This window comes from Centroberyx gerrardi, chromosome 15, assembly GCF_048128805.1.
Source record: "Centroberyx gerrardi isolate f3 chromosome 15, fCenGer3.hap1.cur.20231027, whole genome shotgun sequence".
Lineage (NCBI taxonomy): Eukaryota > Metazoa > Chordata > Actinopteri > Beryciformes > Berycidae > Centroberyx > Centroberyx gerrardi.
Genome location: NC_136011.1, coordinates 14,037,963 through 14,060,650, shown reverse-complemented (window position 1 = coordinate 14,060,650; position 22,688 = coordinate 14,037,963). Strand labels below are relative to the sequence as shown.

General features: G+C 42.3%; 2 protein-coding genes across 3 annotated transcripts in view; one reads left to right on the top strand and one right to left on the bottom strand.

Annotated features, from left to right (window-relative positions):
* wdfy4 (WDFY family member 4) overlaps positions 1-11,597 on the top strand; it is a 41,930-nt gene extending 30,333 nt beyond the window's left edge. Inside the window, exons 50-64 of the mRNA XM_078288667.1 lie at positions 950-992; positions 1,214-1,333; positions 1,606-1,729; positions 1,829-1,938; positions 3,595-3,745; positions 3,970-4,061; positions 5,328-5,543; positions 5,980-6,100; positions 7,208-7,365; positions 8,135-8,293; positions 8,369-8,548; positions 9,110-9,292; positions 9,802-9,898; positions 10,669-10,798; positions 11,142-11,597. Of these exons, the coding sequence (XP_078144793.1) occupies positions 950-992; positions 1,214-1,333; positions 1,606-1,729; positions 1,829-1,938; positions 3,595-3,745; positions 3,970-4,061; positions 5,328-5,543; positions 5,980-6,100; positions 7,208-7,365; positions 8,135-8,293; positions 8,369-8,548; positions 9,110-9,292; positions 9,802-9,898; positions 10,669-10,798; positions 11,142-11,205 (1,948 nt within the window). The 3' untranslated portion in view covers positions 11,206-11,597. The remainder of the gene's footprint in view (positions 1-949; positions 993-1,213; positions 1,334-1,605; positions 1,730-1,828; positions 1,939-3,594; positions 3,746-3,969; positions 4,062-5,327; positions 5,544-5,979; positions 6,101-7,207; positions 7,366-8,134; positions 8,294-8,368; positions 8,549-9,109; positions 9,293-9,801; positions 9,899-10,668; positions 10,799-11,141) is intronic.
* Positions 11,598-13,569: 1,972 nt separating this feature from the next.
* On the bottom strand, positions 13,570-21,896 carry vstm4a (V-set and transmembrane domain containing 4a). 2 transcript variants are annotated; one of them, XM_071913441.2, is made up of 8 exons: positions 21,674-21,896; positions 19,981-20,433; positions 16,575-16,628; positions 16,322-16,456; positions 16,187-16,220; positions 15,958-16,106; positions 15,053-15,120; positions 13,570-14,191 (listed from the first exon to the last, which is right to left on the bottom strand). In XM_071913441.2, exons 1-8 carry the CDS (start codon positions 21,720-21,722, stop codon positions 14,039-14,041), a joined length of 1,095 nt encoding a protein of 364 aa, XP_071769542.1. In that variant the 5' UTR covers positions 21,723-21,896; the 3' UTR covers positions 13,570-14,038. The 2 variants fall into 2 exon arrangements, with proteins under 2 accessions (XP_071769542.1, XP_071769550.1); XM_071913449.2 differs by having other exon boundaries at positions 16,322-16,429.
* Between the last annotated feature and the right edge of the window lie 792 nt (positions 21,897-22,688).

The following is a 22,688-nucleotide window of genomic DNA, read 5'->3' as shown; positions in this document are numbered from 1 at the left end:
TGTTACTGGCCCACAGAGGGAAAAGAGATTTCAGGAGCGGTTGAATGTTTTCCTAATTTAGATTAAACAAGTTTAGATAGGTGTTCCATGAGTAAAATGCTTAATGAAATGTTCAGCAACATTGTCATTTAGCATAGATATTTTGTTTTTTGTTTAGCCAAACACATGCTCTTGTATTTTAATTGGAAACAAGGTATTTTGATAGAGCAGCACTCAGCAGTTTACCAATGTACAACTTCTGCATGCCTCCTTTTGACTGAATGCTTATTAAAAGATCTCCTTACAACCGTCTTTCAACGATCAGCTAGATTAAAAAAACAGCTGGAGAGGAAACTTCTATTGCTGGAAAAGTTTGTGCTTCTTCCTTAGCTAGGAAGCAGGAAATCTTATCCATATTTCTCCTCGCTCAGTGAACTAAATACTGTGACAGAAATGTGATGTTGTTGTTCCTGTTTGACAAGCAATCATCACCTTCTGCTGTGTGGAGAAATGATCACCAATGGTGCCACATGTCAAAACACTTCATCTAAAAACACACTGTACTAAAGAATATATTGCTCTCTCTTTTTGACCACCTCAGTTTGCTGAGGGAGTTTAATCGGACACCTCATGCTAGCCAGTGTTAGGTGATCTAAAGTAAATTTCCTCACAGCCTACAGATGGCACCATATGCTACATCTACCATGTCTGTATTCACTATTCACTCTTTATGCTAGAAAGCTCACCTCACTCCCATAACTGTTCTTACAGCTGTGTACACAACATTCGTATTTCCTGAACTCACTCACTCACCTCTACTCTGCTGCTTTAGAACTCTCATACAGTGTTACATTTCAACACTGGTTGCTAGGCAACAGAGCAACCAAAACTTGCACATTGTGTTGGTAGGCATTGCTCAGTGATCAGCCTCTGATGCTAATTTAAGGAATTTGTTTTTGACGTACATTAGGAAGACTCCTGTGGTCGGGAAGACGGCTCTGGTTAAATGGCAGGTAATACAGCTATCCAATAAACAGTTCTTCATCCATGCAGTTTATCTGAGTTGTTTGTGCTTGCAGATTCCATTCTTACACCTTTGACTTCACTGAATGACTGCCAAAATGTTGAACAAGTATGACATTAATTGTAGTCCAGCTCCACTTTTGTTTGTAAATGTATTCCAATGTTTTGTGCGGTGTTTATCTGCTTCAAATTACTATTGTCTGTCTTCCAGAGAGGGGAGATAAGCAACTTTGAGTACTTGATGCATCTGAACACCCTAGCTGGGAGGACGTACAATGACCTGATGCAGTACCCAGTCTTCCCCTGGGTCCTAGCTGACTACCAGTCTGAGGTAATTAGTAGCAACATGCTTGGCTTGATCAAAACAACAAAGGAGATATGCTATATGCAATATGATATAGCTCAATGGGGAGATCATTCCTGGGTTACGGGTTTGATTCCCACAGGGGGCCGCCCATGCTAAAAGTCTATGCATTCATTCATTCAGATACTGTAATGTGTTTTGAATAAAAGTGTCTAACAAATGGCATATGTGAGATTTTTTCCATGCCTGTATTCTCACCCTTCGTCCCTCTCTCATCTCTATTCCTTCCATCTGGATAGACGCTGGATCTGTCCAATCCAGCAACATTCCGCGATCTCTCTAAGCCAATGGGAGCTCAGACGGAGAAGAGGAGAGAGATGTTCATCCAGAGATATGAAGAAGTGGAGAACAGCGAGGGTGAAGGTATCTATTCTGCTTCCCACGCTTCCCTCTTCTTTTGCTATTCACCATACTTATTTATTCAACCCGCTGTGCGTCCTTTTAAAACGACGTGTTCTCCAGGTGACTTGTCGGCACGGTGCCACTACTGTACGCACTACTCCTCAGCCATCATCGTGGCCTCCTTCCTCGTCAGGATGGAGCCCTTTTCACACACCTTCCTGGCACTGCAGGTGAGGCCTTTGACACCAGGAGATGCAACAATACATCCACACAGCGTCTAGCCAAGATTTTTATTTTTTTTTCTAACACAGTAGACTGCTAGAGCCTTTTTTTACCATCACGGCCAAAATCATAGTTTAGAACAGTTTTTTAGATTGCTGAAACAGATAAGCTGGCATTAGAAGAAATTCTGTGGCTCAGCAATGCCCATAATGGGTGTGACTGTGGGGAGACTGGGGAAAAAATGGGCCTGAACTTGTTGCCTTACTGACCCACTTTCCACAAAAAGGAAAACAAAAACTTTTACTTCTTAGCTTGCGTTAGAATCAAATAAATACATCAGTTTTCTGATATTCAGAGAGAGCCTACTTTATTGTGAATCACCACTGAGCGCATCCATCATACGCAAAAGTATCATACTGAACAAACAGCACATTAAAGTCCATTAGGCTGCATAACTTCACATTATAATGGGATTTCAAACATCACAACACAGCAAAAATCTTATCAGGGCATCAGCGGGCCTATAATGAAAGCTTAGAATGATAGAAATTAATAAGGCAAGTTTATTGAATGATGAAACAGGATGAAGCCTTTATGAAAGCATAGCATCTAACACTGAAGTGGTTTGTTGACAAGTGAATGAAAATCTAAACCTCTAATGACAGCTACAGAACCTTGCAGAAGATTCACTTTCTGTGCCATTAACTGTGTCTTTTGGCGTGGAGGCTCATCTCGAGGCATAATGCATAGTGTTCAGAAGCTTTTACTCACACACCTATGTAAATAATACACAAGAACCCAAAGTGGTGTAACCCATCAAGAGAGCAGAAAAAATATTATTGTAGACCTAATTAGAAAAGTTAGCGCTACTGCAGATCACCACAGGGTTTTGTCTTGATTGATTTGTTTTTACAAAATGGACTAAGGAGGAGAGGTCAGTGGGCTGTTCAGTCTGCATCGGTCCAGTTCCACAGGCTTTCTGCAAACCCGGTGCTCCAGATGGCCAGTGACATTCATCACTGTCAGTCTTTATTGTGGAATGTAATCTTACTAATAATATGACTTAACTGAGTTATTTTGGGCACTCTGGATTCCGTTTTCAATGCTTTTTTGGTATTTAAACAGATTATAGGGAGGTTTCAATATATATGCAAATAATTAGAGTTGCATAGAAAGCATCTAAAAGAAGCCTGTTCAGATAGCCACAGAAGTTACCAATTTACAATACACCATCCAATTGATTATAATGAAAAGGCATGCATATTTGATAGTCAGAATAAAGCAATAAAGATGTTAGTCTGGTGAATTACGATGCCTTTTTGTCTTCAGAAGCACATAACGGGTGTGCAGTAATATCCATAACTAGATTTGCATCTCTAACAGAGTTTACCCAGTATATATGCTATTTTCATTCATTGAGGTAATTGTTTTACTCTAAATTACATTCTCTCTCATGAGATTTCCATCACGGATTATAGAATTTTACAGAAAGATGAAAACCTTCCTTCAACCGCAAATATTTCCTGCTTACGTAATAGAATGAAGAACATAAAATATGGTTTAGTAGACTGTACACCAGGCAGACTACTTTATTAATATTTCTGCTGCAAACTTTGGTTCAACAGTGTGCCAGAGTCTGACAGTGTTGTGTCTGTCTCGCTTAGGGAGGGTTTGACATCCCAGAGCGGATGTTCCACAGTGTGAAGAAGGAGTGGGAGTCGGCCTCCAGAGACAACATGGGGGACGTCAGAGAGCTGATGCCCGAGTTCTTCTACCTGCCAGACTTCCTGCTCAACTCCAACCACATCCAGCTGGGTCAGGCACAAACGTATCTGTATATCCAAATGAATCATTGAAAGCGAAAACAAATGTCCTGTTAAGAAAGTTCTTTGTTGAGCTGCATGAACACGTGAGTAAACTCCTTACATGGAGTTAATTGTGAATGCAGGTAACTGTGCTCAGTTTGAATGACTTGTGTTTTGTAGTTTGTGTGAAATGGTGATGGTGTTGTGACCGTGTGTGTGTCCGTGTCTCTGCAGGCCGTATGGAGGATGGTACTGCTCTGGGAGATGTGGTGTTGCCTCCGTGGGCAAAAGGTGACCCCCAGGAGTTCATTAGGATCCATCGAGAGGTCAGTGACCCCTGACCTCACCCGGTCTGTCAGTTACAATTGGCCAGTCTGTCCTGTTACACACAGGGGCTTTTCCCTCAAGACCTAATACTGTGGCTCAATACTGGCTGCTGAGCATGATTTGGATTGGACATGTACCGTTTTTATGATGTAAAACAAGTATCCATAGAAAACTCTCGGGATGGCGACACAGTAATAGTGTTGCTTGCAATCAGTCTGTTAGTGTTTATTCATCCTACCATTGTATAAGAGATCGATCTTATTCACAACACCCACTATCTTACTTCTTTATATTCTCAAAAGGCCATCTTCTCCCATCGGGCTTGGCTCGGGGTCTTGACAAAAGGAATTAAGTTATTTTAGTCTTGACTGTTTCCAGAGATAATAAGCGCTTGTTGTGCTAATCAAGGAAAGCCATATATCTGCGCTAGACTACTGTCATTGCAGGACAACAAGCCTATTTAATCCAATTCAGGGCAGGCACAAGACTCTCTCTTTCCCATAACACTATTACTTCTGCCTGCTGTTTATTGGGCTGAATGTTCTCTCTCTGTTCTCAACACTTTTTTTCCCCTCGTTCCCTCTGTGGGATTATTCTATATCACTGTCTCTTTTTCTCTCACTTGATTTTTTTTTTTTTTTAGTATATCTGACCCTCCCTTTTTCTAATCCTGGGGCATCTATGATGGTTATCAGTCTGTAATCAACTGAACTACTCATATGGCCTACCATTCTCATAAAATTAGTGATTTTAGAAGATTGTTTTTTCTTCCATACACAGATTAACTCAGGACAATATATCCTAGTTATGAGACTGAGATGTGTTTTTTTTCAGCTTTCTGTTGTTCCAGGTGTAGTTATTAAGATTGGGTTTAAGGATACTGCTGGTCATAATGCCCACTTTTCCTTCATTAACTGTTCAAAACCAATCTGGGCTAATTCTTTAATTCTGCCATGAAGATAAGCTCATAACACCGCAGTGAAGCTTCCTGCTGTTCTGGGCTTTTAAATTGACTTTTGGAAGAAATCATGCAGTACCTGGATAGTTTGATTGGTTGTGCGCTGCATTCTCAAAGAAGTTTCTTGTGTTTCTTAACTCTCATATTAACAGTTTGAGCGATGGTTTGGGTCCCTCTGTAATAACAATGAGTGCAGCACACTACTGTATTTTAAGGATGCACAGCACAAGCATAGTTGGTTTGTAATATTATTTGACTTGGTGGTCTTAGTTGGTGCAACAGTCTCCTCCTCCGCTGTGCCCCTTAGGCCTTGGAAAGTGACTACGTAAGTTCCTACCTCCACCTGTGGATCGACCTGATCTTCGGCCACCGGCAGCAGGGTCCGGCTGCTGTGGAAAGTGTCAACGCATTCCATCCTTACTTCTACGCCCAAAGGCAGAGAAGGCGGCAGGATGCTGCAGACCCCCTCATCAAGACCACCAAACTGGGATACGTCAGCAACTTCGGCCAGGTTCCCAAGCAGGTAGGGAGGATGAACTAAGAACGGGGGGAGCGGCGGATGTAGAGTAAAGGATTCCCATGGGCCTTGAAAATCCTTGAAAGCTTGAAAAATCAAATAAGGCCTAAAATGTTTTGAAAATTAATAGATGGCCTTGAAAGTACTTTGTTTTTTATTAAAATGTACCACCAAAATTCATCAATATGCCTTTAAGCTCTCTGGACTTCTCTGTCCTAGGATCAACACTTCACATTCAGAGGAAATGTCATGTCCCAAAACATGCCAATTTTGAGTCCTTCAATTTCACTAAACAAGGCCTTGAAAGTCATTGAAAATTCCTTGAATTTGATGTCAATGTGAGTGTGGGAACTCTGAGTGCAATACATGCTACGTGCAGACGTATCATATCATTGTGTTAAAATTAATCTTCCTCTGTGAATGATTTTCATCTGTCCCACAGCTCTTCACTAAGCCCCACCCGCCTCGCAGTGTCTCTAAGAAAGAAGGACCTTCACCAGCCCACCCTACTCCGTTTTTCTTCAAACTGGACAGACTCAAGACCTCCGTCCAGCCATTTAGAGGTAAAACTAGACAGTAAAAGAACAGCTCAGCCAGAAAAAAAGGCTATTTTTTAATCTTAACCGAACGTATAAAATTAAAGCAAATAATAATACAGCCTATGCAACGCATGTTCCCAAATAGCTGAATCAACGTTGCTGTTTCTGTGTGAGAAAACTAAATGCAATCAATTATAGTCATCTTCATTTCGTACCATTTTATATTGTTCCTCCTTTATTTCATTTCACACCATTTGATGTCAATTATTATATACAAGATGTGCCTAGCTCTCGTGGGAGCCATTGAAACAGGCTGGGTACGTCCATAGATTAATTTACACTATGGAAGGGGTGGAAGGAGCTATCTGTTAGAGCTACAATATGGAGATGACTCTTCCGCTGAGCCCTACTTAATAATCTGAATATCCCTACAGGCCCACTGAGGGAGAGGAGATGAATCTGTGAATGCTCTGGGAGGGATTCCTGCATATTACATTTCATATTAAATCTTAGAGTGTCTGATCTGATCAATAAGCAGATAGAGATGAATAGGAGGAGGAATGCTAAGACTAATGCAGACACAACTTCTTTCTGGGGATTTTAGAAGCAGAGCTGGCAATAGGATATAATGATTTCTGCCCGTTCCTGCATGAATAGGTCAATTACAGGCGCAATTACAGCCCCTCTCTCTCTCACTCTCATGCACACACACACACACACACACACACACGTGCACACACACACCTTGTGCTGTCCAGGATGCATGTGTCCCCCCAGGGCAGAGCCTCAGCATGGTGTAACCTGGGAATAGCTGTTTAATTGCCCAGTTTTCTGTGGTCAATTTAATGAAATTCACTGCAAGTTTACTGAGCCACCAAACTCTTTAATGTGATGTTTTTGAAGAGCCATTACCTTTATTTGACCAGGTAAGTTTATTCAGGTACACTAAAGGCAGAATGAGGTCACTTTTACTGTTTTTTGTTTGTTTTTTACAGTATAACTTTTTATGCCTGTGTATGTTTTAAGTGACAAATTTGAAAAAACACACACTCAGTTGTTCCATTTCTCTTACGGCTCATGTTGCCCTACTCTCAGTAAGTCTCTGAACAAACACTGCTGTCCCTCCTGCAGAGCTGCAGAGAGGCCCAGTGGGTCAGATACTGTGTCTGGAGAAAGAGGTCCTGGTCCTGGAGAGAAACCGGCTTCTCCTGTCGCCTCTGTGGAGCTGCTTCTTCAGCTGGGGCTTCCCTGACAACAGCTGTGCCTTTGGAAACTATGCCACAGAGAAGGTATATACATGTAACGGGCCTATACAGATCGATTTTACGCTATTTTTACTGTGGGAGAACAAACCTGTCACAACCTTGCAGCTCCACCAAGGTGCAGGAATCACAGTGAACTTAAACAAGTGCAGATTCTGTACAATCCCATGGCGCGTTCATGGTGACGACGAATAATTCTGTCTGAATACGAGAGGATTGTGGGAAAATTCACAGCTGAAGTGTGCAGATTTGTAGTTAAAGTTGGTAAATGAATTAAACTGTCAAAATAAGTTTAATGTCACAATAAAAACGTTGACATCCTTTTATTAATTGGATACTGTTCAATAATTATCAGACTTGATTTGTAGAAAATAATTTTCTCAAGTTTGATAGAGAAAAGAGAAAATACAGAGAAAAGTCTCACCCTGACTGGCCTGAGTAACCTGAATTTGTCTGTTGAATTTGAATAGTGCCATGGGAAAAATATAATAACAATAATAATAATCTTTATTTATATAGCACTTTTCAAAATGTATAATTTAAGTCATAAGATATGAGTTATTAATAATAGCAATAATAATAAAAACAATAAATAAACAAAAGGTAAGATAAAAAGATCCAGCCATATGGATGATAACAAATGGAATAATATGACAGATAAGGCAACAGGGATAAAAAATGTATACAAGTCAAAGGTTCTAAAAAGGCCTTATGATAAAAGTATGTATTAAGAATAGATTTAAATAATGATGAATTTGATGAAGATTAATGAAATCATTACCCCATCACTCTCTAGACCTTTGCAGTGTGTGAGAGTCTGTGTGACTGGGGGCAGATGTTGTGCGCCGCCTGTCCCAACCAGACCACCATAGTCACTGCAGGGGCCAGCGCTGTGGTGTGTGTGTGGGACGTAGCAGTCAACAAGGACAAACTCACTCACATGAAACTGAAACAGGTGAGTCTGTCCGCATGTGTGTGACAGAGATTAACATGATCCCGAATGTCATACTGACCCCTTTGTTTTTCACAGCTGCTATACGGCCACGCCGATGCGGTGACATGCCTGGCTGTGTCCGAGGTCCACAGTCTGATAGTGAGTGGCTCCCGCGACCTCACCTGTATCCTGTGGGACCTGGAGGAGCTGAGCTACGTCACCCAGCTAGCGGGACACAAGGCCAGCATCACCGCACTGGCTATCAACGAGCTCACTGTGAGTCTGTTCTCTCTGTCTCTCTCTCTCTCTCTCTCTCTCTCTCTCTCTCTCTCTCTCTCTGTCTCTCTCTCTATGTGTTGCTATAGCATTTAAATTACATTACATCAAACAGGAACAATAATCATAATTGATAGCAGTAATGAAAGTGGGAAGAATAATGAATAAACAATAACGGTTATAATAACAGTAAATGATTATAAGATCATAACAGTAAAATAGATATAGTAAAACAGAGAGAGAATTAAAACTATAAAACCGTCAGTTGTAGGTGCTCGGTAGTAGTAGTAGTAGAATACACATTTTTCTTGGTTTTCAAGTGCGTTAAATCTGGTGTGTTTTCCAAGATTTTAGGAAAAAAATGTCTCTCTCTCTCTCAATCTCTTCTCCATACCTCTTTCTCCATTCCCCATCCCATGTTGTTCCCGTTCATTTGACCCTCAGTATGAGGAAGGGAGGGTTCTTCTGACTGCTGACAGCACGCATATCCTCTTTCTGTGTGTGTTTTTTTGTGTACATACTGTGTGTGTGTGTGTCTGTATCCATGTTACTCTGTCCAAGGGTGAGATAGCGTCGTGCGCAGGAGCTCTGCTGTACCTGTGGACCATGAAGGGTCAGCTGCTGACCTGCCTCAACACTTCCTGCGGGCCGCAGGCAGACATCCTGTGTGTCAGCTTCACGCAGCGAAACGAGTGGGACGCCAGGAACGTCATCGTCACCGGCTGTGCAGATGGCATCGTACGGGTGAGTGTCTGTGTGTGTATAATAAGTGTGAGAGGGAACGTCTGTCTTTGAAGTCGCTCCCTGGTAAGCTCTTTGTCGGACTAATAGGCGAGAAAGAGAGTTTCTGCTTTGTAGTTGTACAGCAGACTGTACAGTATTCAAATACGGCAGTCATTATATTGGTATTAGCCTTGCAGGTAGCAGCTTGGATGTCCACCAAGGTATTAATAACAGCATATGGGTTGTGTGTATGTGTGTGTGTGTGTGTGTGTGTGTGTGTGTGTGTGTTGTGTGTGATTGTTTTTTCTTAGGATTAATATAAGCATATGCTGCCTCTCTGCAATCAAAACTGCAAACTCTAAATTGGGCTTCACTTGGGAATGGGTGCCCATGCCACATGCACAACACACACAAATGGGCTTATTATTACCTTGAGTTATGGCGTGTGTCTCCGTGCGTGTGTGTGTGTATGTGTATTATTATGTCGAATTATGTCTGATTTTGCTACTCGTTATGTGTCTCTCATACAGATATGGAGGACAGAGTACACCAGAACACAATTACCTGGCCCTCCAGAAGAGCCTGTGTCCCCAGGGCAAGATCATACAGCGCAGACAGAGAGAGACGGTAATGCTACTGTAGCACAGCTAACCCTAAAGCGTACGGCATAACATTTGGCAAAGAGATATTCATGTAGGTATTATATTTACAACAGCGCAGATGGTGGGATCGGCTGACAGTAGCACAACTGTGGGATTGACTGAAGTGCAATGGTACAAAAACAAAATGTTTCTTGTGTTTCATATTTGAAAGCAAAATCCATAGTTATCTAACTAGATTTATTCTTAAGTGTGAGATGATTATTCTTAACCGCTCATCCCTCAGCTAGACAGCGTTGTTTCCAGATGAGAGTTTATAATGCTTGCCCCATCCCTCGCTAGCATTAGGGCTAGCAGGAATTATGTTGTTATAAAGTTATTAAACATAGAGGCAGTAAACACTGATGAGTAATTCTGCTGACGTGTGTGTGTGTGTATAATTTAGAAAGCAATAATACCCAGATCCAATTTGGCATACGTTGGTTACAGCCTCGCGTCACCTCATAGGAGTATTACGCTTGGCAAATTACATTGGGACAAGTCTTTGCGTAACAGTGAAGCATTTATATTGGAGGGATTTTTCTCCCTTTAACAGCCTGCTGACCACAGATAAACACTGTGTTTAATTCACATCAGTTTCGTTTTTTTTTGTGGGGACCATTTGCTTCAGTAGGTCAGGGTGCTACAGTCAGGGTGGACACCTGCCCTGTGATTCCTGCCCTTGATTACTGCAAGATGATAATTCAGTTGAAGTATTTCCATCCTACATGATGTGTCTGTGTGTTGTTTGGTCCACAGTGGGCAGCTTGTGCCAGGGTAAAGGCTGGGAGAGACATCTGGTGTTATGCCGAGAGTTGAACCGCAGTCAGGCGGTGTCCCAACGCCGCTACAAGACCAATCCAGCCATCACAGCCCTGGCCATGTCCAGGTATAGTAAATTACATGCAGTACACACACTCACACCAGGGTGAGGTTTGATTTGTTTTACATTTTATCACTTGAAGCTCTACATTAAAATTGAATGTTAATGTATAAAAAAGAGCATTCATTCCTAATCAAACAATTTTCACTATTTCAGTTGTGTTTTCACTTCTGGAATTGACTGAATTGAAAATGAATTGATGCCAACTCTGCCTCATACATACTGCATTATACTTATACATATATGTGTATTCTCACGTACCCTACACAGAATACATTAGCTTAACCTCACTGATTTGAAGTAAGCAGCTACTTTTCATAGTATAAAAACCCTCTCTCTGTCTGTGCAGGAGCCATGGTACTCTGCTGGCCGGCGATGCCTGGGGCAGAGTTTTCAAATGGATCTGTGAGTGAGAGGTACAGTCGTTCCTCCAGCCACCTTCCCTATACAACCTTTATCTTCTCCTGAGTGTCCGAATGCTGGCAGGAGAGACACAATCAGAGAGACTCGGATACAGACCTCCGTAGGCGTGCAGAATCCATTAGTGTCTCAGGTCTTAAACCAGCTGAGGATCAAGAGCTGGTTTAGTTCTTCGTTTGTGCGTGCTTTCAGGGAAGGCCATGTTATCATATTTGGATATTTAAGCCTCAGTGTATGTACAGTACAGTAGATAAAATGAAGGTGACAGGAAATCTGCAAATCTGACAAATATGTTACTTACTGTACTTCCTTGGTAAATATTTAATTCTGTATGTGTGTAAATACTGAATTTTAACAAATTTGAATAAATCCTTATTGCTGTTAATCATTTGCCTAATGCTACTAATTTGAGTCTCTATTTAAAATATCAACTGTGATTCCCAGCAGTTATACTAAAATCTGGAGGTATCCTGGATTTCTTTTTTTCTTTTTTTTCTTTAAAATCAACAGAGGTTTTATTAAGATGAAAGAGGCTGAACTGTTGTCAGGAGGATTTCAGCTTATTGCTGAAATCAGGTATTGGTGCAGCAGTAGCCTTTAAGGGGCTTTTGACCAGAAGGCTCAAATTCCCAGACCGGCTGGTAAAATCTGGTTGGGGGAAGTTATGAGAAACCGCCCTCCCCTTCCTTAAAAACAATCATCGAGGTTCTCTTGGGCAAGGCACTGTGGTTGCACTGGGCAGCTCCCAGGTGGAAATGAAAGTAAGTGTGTGAATGTGAAGCAGGGCAGTGCTGAGCAAGAGCCTGCATGCTCCGTCAACTTTCCCTGGAGAAATAAAGCTTTAAAAAGGATTGTAGAACTAGAGCGCTTCCTCTCTTTCTCCTGTTTCACACGCATTTCACAACAAACACCCCATAACATAAAAGTATGGCATGCAAACATGTTAGCGTGGTATGCTAGAAGAGTTATAGCTGTAGCTGTGTTTGGGTATGTGGTTGAGAGATCGAGGATGTTTTGTCAAGTTGTTGTGAAGTGTTTACTGGGCTCACTGTTGTTCTTTACAATGTGTTTTCAATCTCATCTAATGTGGCCTTTGAAAGTATGTAAATGTTTAACTGCTCTTTGAACCATTATCCTCTACAAGTTTATTGTGTGCGTGTTAAGTGTATGTGTTGTAGTGGATGTTGTGAAATTTATTTGGGTGTTGCTGAGAATTTCAGGTATCCTCTCTCTTGTCCTGGCCATTCGTATGTGTGTGTTTATGATTGGCCTACTTGTCTTTGAGCCACATCAGACTGCCCAAACTCCTCATCAGCTAAACTGTACATGGTCACATAATCACTCCAGCGCCTCAACAACACATTCCTGGGTGAATGTGACCCACATGAAGAGACTCAGTGTGAAACTTACCCTTTCTAAATCTTGAGTCTTAACCTTTCAGTGGAAAAGCACGATACTGACACTCTTGCATCCGTGCGTTCATATTCCTGCAGATACGTTGCTCAGTTAAAATGAGGGCGAATTGCTGAGATGAAGCGCTCTCTCTCTGTCTCTCTCTCTCTCCCCCTCGCTCGCTCACTCCCTCATGCACATGCACCACTATTCTCTCTATCATAAAGGAGGAGGTCTCTCTCTTTAACCTTTGTGTGTGTGGCTAATTGTGCTAAGTGGAGTAGCTTAATAGAGTGGAAAATAGTCCTCATAATTTTCCCAGAGAGCGAGCAATGACCTTCTCTAAAGACAACGGCCATCTCCATTCTCTCTACACCACTGGTTTTATGATATGAAATGTCAAACCATTGGGTTCCTCAGAATAATTAAATCAAATAAATTATTGCACCTAGGCAGAACCATCTTGTAGCCTAACCCAATTATAATGCACTGTAAAGCTAATTATTAACCATGATTACAATTAGTCTAATTTGAATAAATGTAGTCATTAGCGGGTTCATCCTAGTCAGTGAGTCTGAACTGTGGGGGATGGTGCTCTCTCTCTCGCTCCCTCCCACTCACACGGAGAGAGGGGTGTGGACGAGCATCATTCTCTTTCTCCACACCTCTGTCTTCATTTCATTTTTCACAAACTGACCTTCACAGAATGGCCTACACCCTTCACCTTTCCTGGGCACCCGAGCGTGATGCCGGCTGCCTCCAGAATTCACATTTGCTGTTTATGTCTGTGCTGTGTTGAGACTTTCAAATCAGAAGCACTAGACTCCCGCACTGTTTCTGCCCCGTTTCAATCTCCTAACAGTTCTCAAGCAAGCCGTAGAAAAACTAAAACTCACTAAATATTTAAACCAATATTTTATGGGCATGATTTATATGAAGTAACGACTGTTTGTACACATTGAATGTCAGAACCAGGCATACATTTATTCAGTTGGTGTATTAGTACTGTAATTATAGACGCATTTAAAAAAGCTGAGTGTTACAATGCCTTATGGCACTACAGTAAGTGAGCCTGGACAACAGTCTCTTGCCACACAGTCCCCTGGGTTTGTACACCAATAGTTAACAGTAAAAGCATTCCTGAACGCACAAACATCTGGCACACAGGCCAGCGATGCCAACAAACACCAAAACAACAGCATTATGAGAACCAAAAACTGCAGTGATCGAACGGGACCTTGCAGAAAGGCAAAGCCCCTAATCCCATTTACAAACAGAGGTTGTAGCGTGCTTATAACCAAAGAGAATGCTAAATGCCATACAGATAGTTCATAAATATAGTCCTTTGGGATGTCACTGGATTCAATTTGGATGATTGAATCTCTGCCCTCGCCAGGAGGTTCAGTAACATCCGTGTGTCCAGAGCTGTTGTGTTTACAGCCGTTTCTCCTGGAAGAGGATCTGAGCGTACACAGTGTCCGAGCTGGAGTCTGCGGGGTCGGGGCCGGAGGAGGCCGGGGGCTCCGGCCTCGGTCTGACCAGCTCCAGCTCTGCATATGTCAGGCTATCCTCATGTGATACTCGCGGCTGGAGGAGGGAGGCAAAGGGAGAGAGAGACTTGAGGGAACGTAGCCAGGAGATACGACAACAGAGGAAAATATTTTGGATGTGAGCGTAAACAATTCTGCTTTTCCCTCAGAAAATAAATGTAAATTGGGACCACATGTGCCTTGTCTGTGACATCTTTGTTATAATAATCCTTTTTCAGCGTATCAGTAGTAGTATTCTTCCTCTTTCCGTGGTAAATATGTGCTTAGTTTGTAAGTGCTTTTCAGCTGTAGAAAGTATGTGTTTACAGGCCTTGCAGGACCTCCTGGAACATTCAGTTTAGTAGAAAAACATTTTGTACAATAGGAGCCCTATCCAACAACCTCACAAGTCCAAGTTGCACTAATCCAATCAGTATGTTCGTGCGAAAGACTCCTTCACATCTCTGGAGCTTCATTTCACCACAAAATCACAAAAATACCATCAGTAGAAATACTGATGATCCTTAGTTTGAATAGTTCTTCTCTGTATACTTGTTTGGCACTTTTATTGTAAATATAAAACCAATGAAGCGCTCTAAATAAATAATTGTGTTTGAGAAGCAATAAAGCTAAATAGAATTATCAGCCTCATAACTGAATGAAGACACAGCAATAAACTCCAGTAGACAATCAAGCAGTCTGGTGAGACAAATTCCCTCTTGCATGTATCTCAATAAAATTGAAAAATTGTATGCATGAAAAAGCAGTTTTTTAAAATGTAAATAATAAATGAATTGTAACAAAAAGGATTAAATGCATAATATGGTTCATAAATGGTGTAACTGAAAGCGCAGACATATGTAATGCAATAATTGAGCTTTACTTAAGTGTGCTGATGGGTGAGAGCAAGAGGACTTACAGTTGCAGATCTCCTCGACTGGGTCTTTAACCTTCTGGGCTTCCGAGGTCTCTGTGCAGCAACAGGCGCTGAAAAACACAAACAACGCAGCTCGACTCAGAACAACAACCTGGAAGAACAGACTCACAAACATGACTGTGTGGTTGAAGGCAATGCCGTCCTTTCAGTGTCAAATTGTACCTTAGACAACACAGACAGCAGGATTTTAGTTTCATCATCATTGCTTTCTGCCCCAGTCGCTCCTTTGTCTGCTTCATATTCCATAACTATACTATTTTCATCACATTTTCATACTGTTTCATCAATTGAATAATACTATGGATATCATTTTCTGCTTTTGTCCTTGCTGGATACATCATTTATTTATTTATTATTCCTATTCAGGGTAACAGGGTGCTGGAGCCTATCCCAGCATGCATTGGGCGGAAGGCAGGGACACACCCTGGACCGGTCGCCAGTCCATTACATGGCTAACACAGACAGAGACACTCACTCACACTCACACCTATGAGCAATTTAGAGTCTCCAATCCACCTGACCTGCATGTCTTTGGAATGTGGGAGGAAACCGGAGCACCCAGAGGAAACTCATGTGAACATGGGGAGAACATGCAAACTCTGAGGGGACGATGCTGAGCCACTGATCCACCGTGCCACCTCTTGCTGGATAGACTACACTTTTAAAACATTGTTTTCTTGGATGTTCAAAGCAGAATATAAGGCCATTTTATTTCACTGCATAATCCGTATTTGCAGCACAATAGACCTCTAAAGGAATTTAAGCCATCCAAGAGGTCACATCCCCCCTTCAGGTAGGCAAATTTTATATAAATACCATTCAGATAGTAGTATACGGTATTGTGTTCCACCACCCACTGCTACCACTACACTGTAATAACAGTTTACCTTTAGTTGGTATGTGTGGCGGTGGCTCCTCAGGCACTTTAGGTGCGGTTGATGTTACTTTTCTGGCAGGTTTCTGCCTGGTCTCTTTCCTTTGTGCTCTGGGAGAGGAGCTGGAGGAACTGACGGAGCTGGTTACGGTCTCTCCTGAGCTGTATAGAGCAGAAGAGTTCAAGTTTAGTAGACGGTCTCTACCAGGCTGAAAACCAAGGCCTTACTGATGAGGATTTACCTGCTTTCTGGACACTTGACCAGGAGGTAACTGGCTGTGGAGAAAACAGCAGAAAAAATGCAAGTTGATGTATTGTTTTGAATAGGCAAAGTGAAACAGAAAATGTAAGTTTAGGATAATGAATGATAGTTCTACCTTTGAGCCTGTGTCTGCTGTAAAAGTACTGGCAGGTTAGAACCAGAGTGAACAGGAAGATAGACAGCAAGCCCAGTGAGCAGATCAGCACTGCACACAGATACACATCTGCAAAACACAGACAGACATACCATGCTACCATATGGTGCAATGTGAACATGCAAAAAGGCATCAGAACAGTCACATTAACGAATTAATTAATTAATTAATTAATTAATGACGCAGAAGTAGGGCCAGAGACAAAGAACAATACCTGCAAATAAGCGCCACACTCCTTCACTGCTACCATCCTCAAGGGTAAAGTGCACTGGAAAAACAATTGTTCAGAAAGTCAGCAAAAAGCACAGAAATGTAGCACACTGTGTTGAGGACAGGAAACTCTGCCCAGCCTAAGTATCTTTGTAAATTGCCGTTGTCTGAGGGCATTGACCCAATACAGCAGACAACCTCAGTGGTTTCCAGAAATATCCAAACCGCTGTCATGAAGAGAGAGACTACTGCAGCATCAGCCAAACCCACCACACACACACACACACACACACACAGGCCTGGCTGCCTTGCTAGTCTTGGACAGTGTGAGGGTGTTCCCCCTTGCTCCGCGTCTACAATTCCTTTTTGTTGCTTTGTCGCTTCACAATTGTTTTATGTTTGCTATTTTCTTTGTGAACTTATCAGTGTGAAAAAAGAATGAATAAGGAAGTTGTTAGCATGCCAGTGGGTGCCAAGGAGTGACTGATGAGTTGTATATAGGTCATGGGTATTGAGAGAGAGGTTGAGGAGAGTGAACAGAGGCTGTGTACATAAAGTACTTTGTCTCTGCCCCCCATAATGAGTTTTTAATATGTCTTTTTAACACAGGAATGACATATTAATTAAAAAAAGATAAGATATTAACTCTCTGATTGACTTCAGTAAGCAACACTGGCCTTCACATTGTGACCGCCCATGAAAAACTGTTATCAGCTATATAACAGTTTATCACCATGTTTACACTCATTTTTGCATTTTCCAATTCATTTCAGTGAGAGGCATAACAGTGTATGTGATTTTTGTTAACTGCAGAAAAAGCTGCAGGTTATGTAAGTAATGCATTCCAATCTGGCATAGCAGGTGATGTATATTATACTGTACATAGGGCTGGATTTTTCAAGATAGTGCTGCCTGTATTTAATTAGATTTTTTTTTTTTCACTTTTTCATTGATTTATTCCAAAATCTGTGTCCAGTCCATGATCAGGTTACACAAATACCCAAACGTGAACCATCACCTTGAAAGTAATAGCAGCATAAGGAAGAGGCCCCAATATATTGTTCAATAGTCAAATTATAGTGGAGGATCTGTTGAGGTGGTATATTTAACAGACATCTCTTGACAATGTGAGCAGTTAACAATCATGAAAGTAGACCACATATCTGACCTTCACACTATGGTTAACCACATGCTAAACCCCACATCTGATCAGTGCACCCAGTGTGAGGTTAACAGATTGGCTCTAAAGCCTGTCAGACAGCCAGTATGTTACACATTCCCTACACATGTGTCTAGACTGCCAGATGCGTATCAAACAGAGCCAGGTATATACCACAATATGCAGGTATTCATGAAAGGCTCAAAAACTATTAGCTACAGATTTAGACTCATCTTCTTCCCCCAAGTCCAGCTGTCAAGAAATGACATAGAAAGGTCAACCCTCCTCTGAAAGCCACAACCTGGCAGGGGGAGACTACTAAAGCTAGAGCAGCGTCTTTACAGGCTGCCCAGTCCAGTGCTGTTATAAGACCTGATGTAACTGCTGGCTGCGTGCTCCGCGGACCACTTTAGAAAAGGAGCAGCCAGCATTTGGCTCAACCAATAAGTGCATTTGGTCTGAAGTCAGGCTTCTGGGCTGAGCGAGTGGGCGAGAGTTGACCATCTCCCCTCTGGACAATATCTGCTGAATGAGAGTGGGCCATCTCAGTAGGGTGTAACCTTTGTTCTGAGATCTGCGGAAGGAGGGGATCCTTGGATTACAATTCTAACTTTGTTTTCTCTTTGTTCGCCCTCATAGTCTCAGCTCTTGTGTTCCCGGTTCTGTGGTCAATGCATGTCAGAGATGCCTGAGGTTGTGTGGCTTCCTCAGTGAGACAGTGCCGTGCATGTAGGGCAGGGCGTTGTCAGATCGCTCTGCCTGACTCAAACCTTCTGGCTTTGTTGAGAAACGGGGAGTGAAAGGTAAATGCAGCTATTACAGGTGTCAGTCATGTTAACGAAGAGAGGTGTAGCTACGTCTAAACCAGTGTAGCATCATCTTTGAGAGAAGCTCTTCCCAGTTTTGAAATCCTTTGTCCGGTCGGTGCGTTCCAGCATGACGGCTTTGCTGCCAATTAAACCAATTAAATCAAATGAAGGCTTGTATTTCTACCAGAAGTGTGACTTTAATCAACCTCCTCAACTGTATGTAAAAAGAAGTGATCAGGGTAAACATTTTAGTGCAGTATGCAATTTAAATTTGTTATCCACCAGGTTTGCTCCTGTTGTTTATTGTTGATTTCTGCTGGAACCTTGGCAGAAACTAAATAAGTTCCAGTGCAACTGACTTCTCCAGTAAATTTTATCCTGAGGGTTGCATAAAGTAAAACCAGAATGCTGACGTCATGTAGTTGAGAGTTTTTGAACGTAGCCAGCTCAGCACCACTGCACCTTTTGCTCCTCACACACAGAGAGTGATATTGTTGAGTGTGGTTTGGCTGTGTGAGCTCATTGTTTTGAGATGGAAATGCCAGAGGATTGGGGTCAGACTCAAACACAGACAGGCACTACTTACAGCAAACGGCCAAGTTGGAGTTGGGGAATACATGCTACGCATTTCTGTTTGCACTTTGTCCTCTGTTAAAAAACTTTTGCTTTTCCATTAGAAAATTATTTCCATTGCCAGATGACATAGACAGCATGCCTCAGCTGAATGTGTGCGGCTGTTCTCTGTGTGGGGATTCCTGGGAAAGGAGGATTCCAGGATAAATGTTTTCGGAGAAATAACACCAGAAATCCCACTTCGTCAGTGGCCAGAGATGTGCTGAGGAAATATTATGTTTGTAGACGGGTCTCCTCATCTCTCCTCAAAGGTGGTGAACAATACTATGTATAGTTTTACTGTGTTGCCAGGCCATCATAAGAGATAGAATTGTTTTGTTTTTTTTACTCGCCTGCCAGGGCAAATGAAGGTTAAATAGATTAAAATAAATTACATTGTATTTGATCTGGTGAAAGAGAGAGAGGTATCTGACTCCTGGCTGTAATAATGTAATTTTTTAAAAATTCTCTATAGCTTCAAAGCAAAATTGTCCTTTCACTTTCCCTTCTCCAGGGAACAGCACCGCTGAAGCTGGTAGGGCTTCACTGTCTTGCTCAAGGACACTTCAGCAGGGCAGATGCTTACTGATACAGGAGCTCAAACCCTCAAACCTCATTCAGTTAAAGGACAATCTCCCTAACCACTAGGCTAACACGCTGCCTCCAAAGACAGGGCATATAGGAAACGGCAGTTGTCCCTCTGACCCTCTACCCAAAACCCCACCCCTCCATCACTCAACCTTCATCCCCTTATCAACTGTGTCCCTGAGCCTGTCCGCACACAAATGTGACATGGAGAGCTGAGTGTGTAAAAATGCACATTTATTTACCTGTGAGTTGTGTGGCGCTGGTACCGTTGGACGACGCTCTCCATGTGTTTCTGTGTTTGCGGATCTCCTGGACTCTACAGGTGTAGAGGCCCTGGTCCTTCCCTGTCACATTGAGGATCAGCAGCCGGTACGCCTCTCCCTCCATCTCCTCATACAGACGAAACTTTGGCTGGGGGAAACGCCGGGTGTAGTTCCCGTACAGCTTCATTTTCTTTATGCCCAGCTTCACAATCAGAAGCTCGGAGGGCCGGGGTGACGGGGGAGAGGGGGACGGAGGGGCAGGAGGAGGCAAGAGAGTGGGAGCAGCAAGAGGAGAGAAGAACCAGCGGAGGACAAGTGCACTGTTACTCCTCTTCCTCTGAGACACCAGGCATGACAGTGTCAAGTTGTCGCTCTCAGTTACCATGACAACAGGCCCAGGGGTCACTGTCACATTCAGGGCGTAACATACCTCTGAAAAGACACACATACCGTACAGTAGGTACATACATATAAAAATATATCCACATACACATAAATATACACATATGCATGCACGCTATATTCTGCATGATCTAGTTGGAACTTTGTGGCACCTCCCTACTTTTTTCAGTAAGTAATTAACTAGATTTGGTGATCTGCTCCAAATGGAAAATGCCTTTTGTGCAAGAGTTCTTTTATTTTTTTCAAGATGCTTGATTTCCTGCCAATTAAACATAATTGTAGCATTTAGACAAAGTAGGTTTATATGCACACCCACAGTGGTTGCTCATATTTATAGAGTTTCAGAGCTCACACGATAAAGAAATCAGTGTTCTGTGTATGTCATTTAATCATCAGATTGGATTTAGTCTATAATCACTAGAAAGCATAAGAAGAAGCCTACACAGATTTTTGTCTGCGCCTAGTCTACTTCTTTGAAGGAACTCAGGTTTTATTGTGTGTCTGCCAGCTAGGTCAGTTCTGTTTAGAAGAGACATAGAGTCTGGACACAATATGGCTGATCAGACAGGCAAAGAGAATCTACAGGTGGGAAACATTTATCTTCAGTGCAGAGAAACACGACAAGATAACAGGGACCATCTGGGCTGCAGTGCTGCCTTGCTCTTGTTTGTGTTAGTGGGGGAATCTCCCCCAGGGTCTGTCCTGTACAATTTCATGTGACAGCATGAGGCAGCAATAGGGATTCAAACCAACATAATGCAACACTGAACATCACTATCTGACGGAGAGAGATTCATGGGCAGGTTCTATCCACATATATGTGAGTAAAGTCCACTTTACACTAGTTAATAGAAGGCAAGTCAAACTGAGGTTTTCTCTGACCACAGAGAAGACTTACTTAACTCCACTGCAGGTTTGATTTTGCAGTGAGTGATTTTGCATTGATTTGAACTCAAGTCAATATTACCAATCAAGTATTGCACTCTCAACTTTTGGTTGTTACAGAGAGAATGATTATTAGAAGATGTGTTTTATTTGGTTGACAGGATTACCATGCCAAAGTTCCATAATGCACTTAAAAAGCAGCGGTTTCACAGTTGTTAATGTTAAATCATAGATGAAGTTATTGCTGTAGACACTATTTTTTGATCATTTCTTTCTTTCTTCCTTTCTTTCTTTCTTTCTTCCTTTCTTTCTTTCTTTCTTTCTTTCTTTCTTTCTTTCTTTCTTTCTCACTTTCTTTGTATTGTTGTAAACAAGGTAAACTTACCTGTGACCAGAGCCTTAGTCAGGACAAGGACCACTATAGAGAAGTACATTTTCCTCAGTCAGCGAATCCATAAACCCAGACAACTCCACCGCACTTACACAAGCAGCTACATTCAAAACACAGCCTGACTGCACGACCCACCAGAGCCCTTACCCACCATTAACTCTTCTCCTCTTTCTCCTCTTTTCTGTGTAATATGAAACAGTAAATGCTCTGTTCCCACTTAGAAACTCCCACCACACTCTCCCAGTACTCTCTCTCTCTCTCTCTCTCTCTCTCTCTCCCTCTCTGTCTCCCTCTCTCTCTCTCTCTCTCTCTCTCTCTCTCTCTCTCTCTCTCTGTCCTGCAAAACGTAGGAAATGTCATTTCCTGTGTTGCTGTGAGGAGTCTTGGACCAAGGCCCAGAACCCCAGAACTTTAAAGCAATGGTCAAGTCTCATGGTTTGTATTTGTGCGTGTGTGTGTGTGTGTGTGTGTGTCACATTGTGTATCATTCTGAGAAGCACACGATAAAAAGCTGAACACGCAATTCCATTGTCAAAGTTGCTCACACGCAGAGGGAGTCTACGGATCCCTGAATGTCTAGTGGTTCATCTTCTTAAAGCATCTCTCAATGAAGTTTACAAAGAGTAAACGCCAATCACAGAAGGATGAGACCTGCGTATCTGCGTGTGTGCACTGCATGCATTTGCGTGTGTGCATGTATGTGTGTGTGCATGCGTGTGGTGGGACCTCTCCCTGTCTGGCTGCTGGACAGAGTGGCATGGGCTTGTCTCTGGCTGTGGTTGTCAGACTGTCCCAGTGGTATGAAGCCTGCTGCTTTATTGGGCAGGCTAAACTGCTGAGGCAGGGCTTCTGCTGGCGCTCAGAGCTCCGCCAAAGCCAAATGGAATTACACAACACATTTAACCCTTCAGGTCTTACACGGGACTCTCTTGAAAAACATGGATTCCGTGAAGGAAAACATACCAAATGGCCTGATAACGTGATTTCAACTTTTTCTGTCTATGATGAA

Coding starts and splice junctions, on each gene's coding strand:
- vstm4a (XM_071913441.2), bottom strand. CDS start 21,722: ATGTACTTCTCTATAGTGGTCCTTGTCCTGACTAAGGCTCTGGTCACA. Junction 16,629..19,980: donor CAGCGCCACACAACTCACAG/GTAAATAAATGT, acceptor TTGTTTTTCCAG/TGCACTTTACCCTTGAGGAT. Junction 16,457..16,574: donor AGTGTGGCGCTTATTTGCAG/GTATTGTTCTTT, acceptor ACCATATGGTAG/CATGGTATGTCTGTCTGTGT.